This window comes from Periplaneta americana, chromosome 3 (assembly GCF_040183065.1).
Source record: "Periplaneta americana isolate PAMFEO1 chromosome 3, P.americana_PAMFEO1_priV1, whole genome shotgun sequence".
NCBI lineage: Eukaryota > Metazoa > Arthropoda > Insecta > Blattodea > Blattidae > Periplaneta > Periplaneta americana.
The window spans coordinates 20,964,861-20,973,253 of record NC_091119.1 but is presented as its reverse complement, the minus strand read 5'-3'; the positions used below and the strand labels follow the sequence as shown (position 1 = coordinate 20,973,253).

Below are 8,393 nucleotides of genomic sequence, written 5' to 3'. Positions count from 1 at the left end.
TATTAAAATATGCTACAAAAATGATAAATTTTCTTTCGAAGGGAACAAGAGTAAGGTGGTCCGCGGAACTGTCCTGACTTAGAAAAGTGGTCCCCACTTCTAAAAAGTTTGAGAAACACTGATCCGAACAATAATTTATGTCATTTCCACTCTGTATAATATTATAATGAACTTTAGTAGAAATTTTGCTCGGTATAGCCACTAAATTGGCACTGATGGTCTGCTGGAGGATTATTTCTATTGGGGTTGAAGGAATGACATCCATGGATCAAACCAGACAAACCACTAGAGCTCCCCGAATCAAATGACCTTAGAACCTTGGCTCACAGGTTGTGTCCGCTGATCATAAATATTGGATATCGCATCCAATACACTTTTTTGAAATTTAAGTCTTTCTTGTGAGGTAAATTCCTCAATATACGGAAGTAAACCTCTGAAGAAATGCAGATCAGGGGATTCGGCTGATTTGCTTTTTTTCATTTCATAATATTCAAGAGTCCTCCTTTCAAACTCGTCCATTTGTGTTCCCTGGTGTTTCCTTTTTGTTTCGACCGTCTTCCGCTGGGATGAGCTGCGAGGAAGTTCATCAGATTTCTTATACGTTTCAGCCTTTGGATCACTTCCTTCATCTTCATCCTCACCTGCCATTATGTCAGTATCTTCTGAGGGCTCGGCATCGTTGACACGTGGGATATTTCCACTTCGCCTAAGAAAATACGACTTTATTCAATATAATCCACAAACATCAATGTAACGGCGAAAATTGTCATGACATATTTACGTGGCTAGTAATCGAAATTAGTAATAAGTATAAATATGATATGATATGATATGATATGATATGATATGATATGATATGATATGATATGATATGATATGATATGATATGATATGATATGATATGATATGATATGATATGATATGATATGATATGATATGATATATATTTGGTCACAGCATTTCTTTAGATATAATGGTGTACCTCACATTTCTCTATCCGGTGCCACCATTAACATATTACAGGAACACATTATTTGCAGTACGCGTCTACACAAATTCTCCCAATTACACTATGTACCTTTTTTGTTACTTGGTCAATCTCCCCTTCAGTATTTCTCCTACATTTCATTTGCTATTCTCTATTTGATCATTAATCGTAATATATCTAAAATTATATACGCCTTTCAAACTCTCTTTTTCCTCTAACTACTATTCACTAAAATTTCAATTTCACTTATTCTCTATAAATTATCATATTGAATTATTTATTTGTTCTTTGACCTTTTCTCCTATCTTTCTGTTATATTCATTTACTGTTCCAACGTTCAAATGTTAATACTAATTTTATGCTGTCACCTGTTCATTTCTCTTAACCCTTTTTCACTATTTTCTCTCCTTCCTATTTCCGCTCATTTTTACTTTCTCACTATTCCACTTACACCTAATCCTTTCACACTACTCTCACTTCCTATAAATACTTATATTTATCTCTATACATCGGCTTATACACTTTCTCTCTCCCCCTATACTTCTCTATCATTTACAATTACAATTTCCCTTTACTTGCACTTTTTGATCACATCCCCACATTTTTTAATCATATCTAATACCTCTGCTATATCCTCAGCTGTCGCAGGTTCTGACCTTTCTTTACTGTTCGTCTCTGCCTTATTTCTACCTCTGTCTTTCTCTCTATTACTTTCTTCTTCTTCTATTCCTCTTTTATTCTCCCCCAAGCTTTCACTTTCACATCCTAGATTTCCAATTACACTCGCACCCTTAAACTTTTCACTACTTTCTTCCCTATCACTTCCTGACTCTTGGTTTCTCTTTTTATCCCCACTCGCCTTTTTTTCTGGCGCCCGTGTTTCTTGTTCCGTTATTGTCAGCATTCCTTCAATAAGCATAAATATAATAATTTATGCAAGGAGACAAAATCAATTAATGTGGTAAAATATTTACTCACATTCTTGACTTCGTGAATGGCAGCAAAAACTGCATACATTGAGCGAGGTAATATTCTTTCTGATCACTCACTCTTTCGCCACATTTCAACTTCTTGTTTTTCGATCGCACGTAAGATGACCTAATCACTCTCCATCGGTTTTTGCAGTCATCTCCTAAGAGGAAAAAATTGATATTTATGTTGATATCGATGTAATAGTATGCAATAGTTAGGAATTATACTTTGTTTTGGGTTCTGATCTCTCTTTCACTGCATTGTAGTATCAGTTTTCCGAAGGAGTTTCAACAGTAAATGGAATTGTCTCAGAAATTTGGAATTCACTTCACAATAAGTGACGAAGTTCCTTGAGGAGTTTAATTTGCTGCAAATTTCTAAGGGCCGTATTCATAGATATTTTTAGCGCGGGTTTCCGGTGGATGATCAGCCTTTTTCGTATTCATAAACCAGTGTTAGCGATAGGATATGATTTAAATTCTGTACTAGTAACCAGTGGATAGCCGGGGCTAGCTTAGTACGCTCGTAGCGTGGGCTGCGAAATGTCTATGAATAGCACCCTAACAGATACGAAAAATCGTGATATATTCCTAACTGCGCGAGAAATATAAATGGGAAACTTGTGAGGGTTAGGCAACCATTTAACTTGGGATCAAGCTATATGAATTACAAACATTCTTTCTGCGATTCTTTTAGCATGTTCAGATGCTGATGAACCTTTCACAATGTTTTCTATTGGAGACATGGGTAAAAATAGTGATAATAATAATAATAATAATAATAATAATAATAATAATAATAATAATAATAATAATAATAATAATAATAATTTATTTTAGCTGGCAGAGTTAAGAATTCAACAATTGATTTAGATGAGAGTTACATGTATACAAGAGTTATTTAAGAACTAAACAACAAAATACTATGAAGTATTAATTAAACACTGAAATAAACTGTGTAGCAGAATTAAACTAAAATACATAGAATGTTAATATATTTCAAATGATATTAGATAATAGAAAGAGATTACTATGAGACAATTTTGAAAATGCAGCACAATCAGGATGATGTCTAAAGAAAGAAGTAACAATGTAGACAATGATAGTTTAAATCAGTATGACTGGAGTGAAATGCTAATAAGGTTATCTTTTAAGCTGTTTTTAAAGGTGTTTATTGTCTTGCAGCCCCTAATACTTTGTGACAAGGAATTCCATTGACGCGAGGTGGATACTGTAAAAGATGATGAATAACAAGATGTTCTATGAAGAGGTATACTTAGCGTGCCACAGATAAGTGATCTGGTATTTACGTCGTGGTTAGAGTATAGATAAGAGAAACGAGACGAAAGGTAATTTGGTGTTGAGGTGTGCAGAATTCGAAAGAGTAAAGACAAAGAGTGTAAAGTTCTGCGTTCTTTAAGATGGAGCCACGAAAGACTTGCGAAGGACGGTGATATGTGATCATATCGTATCTGACGCACATATTCTGAGCTCGCTGTAACTGACAGTTCAGAACTTAGGTCACTTAACAAAACGTCACAATAGTGATAGCGCTATGCTAAAAATTTCTGTCATGTACCAGGTTGTTAATGAAGGAACAATTTGTCTACCTTCATGGCCATTACGAAGAAAGGAAGATAAACCAAACTTTTCATTCTATTTCGTCACAAATGAGGCATTATCCTTGTCAAAGGAGCGCCGTGATTTTACCTATAGCCTATTTAGGACTACAAATAATATAGAATGTGCATTTGGAATGTTATGTTCTTAATTTAAAGTACTGAACACAGCAATTAACTATAAATTGGAAACTGTATATAGCATTATCAAGTGTACATGTATTCTGCACAACTTTGCGAAAACAAGAGAAGGAAAAATGTGCCAACCTGCAGTGGAAAATATTCCAAAAGCTGATGCCACAATAGTTCGAAATAATTTTCGCACACCGTATCATGGCCGACCTACAGATGAAGATGTGAAAATGAGGCATAGGTTAGTTTCTTATTTCTTAAAGCCCAATGCAGCTCTTGCTCAGCTAATTCACAGCGACTTAATAAAACTTATTATGAAGTAGACAACTTATATTTTAAATGAGTTTACTTATTTTCAAACGGAACAAAAACGAAACAATACAAAACAAAACAAAGAACAAGACACAAAACGAAAACAAAACCAAAAACAAAAAAAACAAAATAAAAACAAAACACAAAAACAAACAACAAAACAAAAAGCAAAACAAAACAAAAAAGAAAAACGAAAAACAAAACACAAAAACAAACAACAAAACAAAAACAAACAAAACAAAAAGCCAAAAACCAAAACAAACACAAAATAAAAAATAAAAACCAAAAACAAAACAAAAACAAAAAGTAAAAAACAAAACAAAAAGTAAAAAACAAAACAATAAACGAAATCCAAAAACAAACAACAAAACAAAAAGAAAAAAACAAAACAAAACAAAACACGAAACAAAAACACGATGAAAAACCAAAACCCAAAAAACAAAACAAGACCAAAAACAAAACCAAAAAACAAAACCAAAAACCAAGAAGAAAAAGCAAACACAAAAGCAAAAGAGCAAAACACAAAAACTAAAAAAAAAAACACAAAAACAAAACAAAAAAACAAAAGCAAAACATAAAAACAAAAAACAAAACAGAAAAACATCCAACAACACAAAAAGCAAAAAACAAAACAATATTAGGAACAAGAACACAAAACAAGACAAAAAACAAAACAAAGAGAAAACAAAAGAAAAACAAAAGAATAAAAAACGAAACTAAATACAAAACAAAAGACAAACAAAACAGAACACAAAACAAAACAAAGTAACACCAAAACAAAGCAAAACACAAAACAAACCAAAACCAAACCAAAGAAATAAAGAAAACATAAATAAATAATTAAAATAGATAGATAGATAAATAAATAAATAAATAAATAAATAAATAAATAAATAAATAAATAAATAAATAAATAAATAAATAAATAAATATTTGATACCTAAATAGGTACTTACCCGAACAATTTTCCCTCAGTTTTTCTTTTACTTCTGCAGCTATCTCCGCCCAAACTTTATCTACGACATTCTTCTTCGAATAGTCCGCTCTAGTGTAATCGTAAATAACTGGATATCTCTCCACCACACCCACAAACTGCATATTAAATGTCTGGTCGTCCCTCATGATCGGAAAGTGCACACTGCACTGAACTCTGGACTGTAGTGACCAGGTTGCATGAAGCCCGACACAAAGAATCAGCAAGTTTTATCTTGGCTAGCTATGAGGCAAGACACATGCACCATGTTGTTCGTGTCCTGCGTTGTCTGGTCTGAGCAGCAGCAGGCGTTTGTTTATTCCCCTTCGATGCATGCGTCACGTTCCAAGCGTACTGCATCATGTGTCTGTGTCATCCGGTGTGTAACGTATGAGAGAATACAGTAGCAGAGTTGCCAACTGATCAAATCGAATGTCACCAAGTAGCAATACAAAACTCACTAGAAAATCGCCAAAATATACGTTTTATTGATTTTACTTATATAAGATACGTTTCAATATTATTCAGAAATTATAATTATACCTTAAGACAGCGGTGGCGAAAATGTAATCGTGCGCCGAGCCACTATGTAACCTGCAACGTGCATAGCACCCTAGATCATATATGTAACAGATAACTCCTCGCTACGTTAAAATCGGCAGCACTTTGACGCCAGGATCGCCACCCGTCCTTCGTAAACGAACACGAGATGGCAGCACAGTCGCTAATGCAATTCAAATGGGAATTATGACGTGACTCCTTATGTAACCACTAGATGGCAGCGTAGTAAACCTGACAAAAGTTGTTAACCTTAAAGCCTATAAGACCGACATATCTGTTACATATATGATCTAGGATAGCACCTATGGAGGGAGGCGGACACCCGAAGGGAAAGTGAAGCAACTGTCTGACTTATTAACGGATTTTCATTTTCCTACGTCAAGCGCTTAAATATAATTTTATACAATACAAGGCTACAAACTAATGTTTAGTACGTGTAACGAAGAAAGAAATGAACAATAAATGAACAATATCACAACCTAAAATTAACTGTCTTCAGAATGTCTCTGCGACAAAGTTTCAAAATCAGGAATTAAGTCACTTACTGCCAGTCGTAGTTGATCACGAAGGTATTTGTCTGTCAGTCGTGATCTAATTTTGGTTTTTACTATTTTCATTGTTGAAAATAATTTTTCACAAACGTAAGTTACAGCGAACATGGCTTCAACAGAGCAAGCGAAAGAACGAAGCTTCGGATATTTATTTTTTGGCAAAGATTTGAAAAGTTCAATATTTGTCAAGTTCTTACATCTAGCTTTCTTTTAACATCACATTGTAAATCTGTGAGTTTAAATTGAAGGGCTAATCGCATTATTCGTACATCTGCTGAAAAAGGATCGAAATAATAATAATAATAATAATAATAATAATAATAATAATAATACTTAACCTTTTAATGTTTCATGAGTGACATGTAGTATAATGCCGTTTTATGTTATATAACCGTTTTCCTCTTAATACTTGTGAACAAATCATACATTTAATATTCTCATCATATTAGCAGCAAAAAACTGCGTCTTCCCATCCTACTTGAAACTTTCGTTTTTGTAGAGGTACATGGTTTCGAGAGAGACATTGTGACGATACGCCACTCGCAGGTCAGAGACAAATACAAATGGAACGGAGTTTGACTCCAATGAGTGACAGGGTGGGGGTTGGGGGAGGTAGGAAGCAAGAGAAAAGCATTGCTATCATTCCGAGTCACATTTTCGCCACGGCTGCTCTAAGATATTAGAAATTTTCCACCTTTACAAACGATAAATTTCCAATTGTTATATTTCCAGTTCGTACTATGTTCTGGTCACGAGACATAATCATATACAGTACTTTATTTTTCAAGATTGGAACTTATTACGCTTTAAGAAAAAAGTCACTTTTCAAAATACCAAACACTTTTGAACATAATCAGTTTTTTGCCACTCCTGAAAAATATACTGAAACGAACATGCAATAAATTCACGATTCATTTGTAACAAGGAGCTGATTCATTGCTACGCTTAGTTTTGTATTTTAGCTGTTGATGATTTTGTCTACATTATTGTGCCTTTGATGGGTAGTCTACATTAGTTAACATAGTAAATCTATCATCATCATCATCATCATCATCATCATCATCATCATCATCATCATCATCATCATCATCAGGCTTCAATACAATAAGTTTACTGTGCATGCACTATAGGTTGTTGACTCGCTGCAGGTAGATAGAGATGTGTTGAGGTAACAACGTTGCTATTTAGAGTAGAGTATGGTAGTATGGGGAAACACACATATGTACCTGCTGAAAGTAAATATACATTACACAATGATAATGTCAAAAGGATGTGAAAAGCATTTATTCTCCTGTCTTTTATAAGAATTTCTGTTTATTTATACACAGTGTTAATGGTGGAAATAAGAATGTAGCAATTTTAATTTTTTCATTTATCCTATTGTTCGTCTTTAGGAAGTGCATTTACAGTACCGAAATGCAATGTACTACAAGGTACATTCTCGGTGTCTCAAACGTAAATCTTTTTCGGTTATCGGCCAAAGTTTGTACTGTAGAAAGCTGCGCTCTACGTCGCATGACGTGATAGGAGCAAAACGAAAAAAAACCTAACATCATTGCAGGCTCTAAGAGACAGTCCTTTATTCTCGGGTGACTATGTCCACTAATTTGTTGTTTATGTTACACAATGTTCCATATCCGTTATTTTTACATAAAATTGATTTCCACTTCTGTTTTACACGTTCAGTAACCGGTGTACTTGATGTCTCATTAATTCTCTGCATCATTTTCTAAATTAATTTGAGGGCTTCCGGCATCTCTTGCTCTGAGTTTTCTAACCGTGTAATAGTTTCAGACACAGTTTGTATGAAAACCAAATTATTCGTTAGAACCTTCAAATCCAGAGCGTTTTCCTTTGCGTATTTGTTGGCATCTATTCTACAGTACCCCAACCCACTGTCCGCTTTACCACTATACTCAGTACGCCGTTATGCGGATTTCCCACTAAACTGCTGTATCGGGTCCGAAGTCTCGAAGCCTGATCATCATCATCATCATCATCATCATCATCATCATCATCATCATCGGGTTGTAGTCAAAAGTAAACATAATGTGTCCAATGATTCAATTCAAACCAATTAATTACCATGGTTACCTGAAAGTGAAAAGTAAAGTCAAACTATGAATGAAAGATATATATGGTAATGCACGGGTTACATGAATAACTGAAGTACAGAGAAACTGATTCATCGGGCTAGTGGAATCCATATATAGACAACAATGTCTAACAACGAACGCGATAAGGTACTCTTCGCGTCACGATTGCAGTATAAACAGGAGTGCACTC

General features: G+C 34.3%; 1 protein-coding gene across 1 annotated transcript; it reads right to left on the bottom strand.

The window, feature by feature from the left end:
- Positions 1-247: 247 nt before the first annotated feature.
- Positions 248-5,547, bottom strand: LOC138697089 (uncharacterized). The gene is made up of 3 exons (XM_069822686.1): positions 4,979-5,547; positions 1,967-2,120; positions 248-706 (listed from the first exon to the last, which is right to left on the bottom strand). Exons 1-3 carry the CDS (start codon positions 5,142-5,144, stop codon positions 301-303), a joined length of 726 nt encoding a protein of 241 aa, XP_069678787.1. The 5' UTR covers positions 5,145-5,547; the 3' UTR covers positions 248-300.
- Between the last annotated feature and the right edge of the window lie 2,846 nt (positions 5,548-8,393).

Coding starts and splice junctions, on each gene's coding strand:
- LOC138697089 (XM_069822686.1), bottom strand. CDS start 5,144: ATGAGGGACGACCAGACATTTAATATGCAGTTTGTGGGTGTGGTGGAG. Junction 2,121..4,978: donor ACTGAGGGAAAATTGTTCGG/GTAAGTACCTAT, acceptor TTTTCCTCTTAG/GAGATGACTGCAAAAACCGA. Junction 707..1,966: donor CCATTCACGAAGTCAAGAAT/GTGAGTAAATAT, acceptor GTATTTTCTTAG/GCGAAGTGGAAATATCCCAC.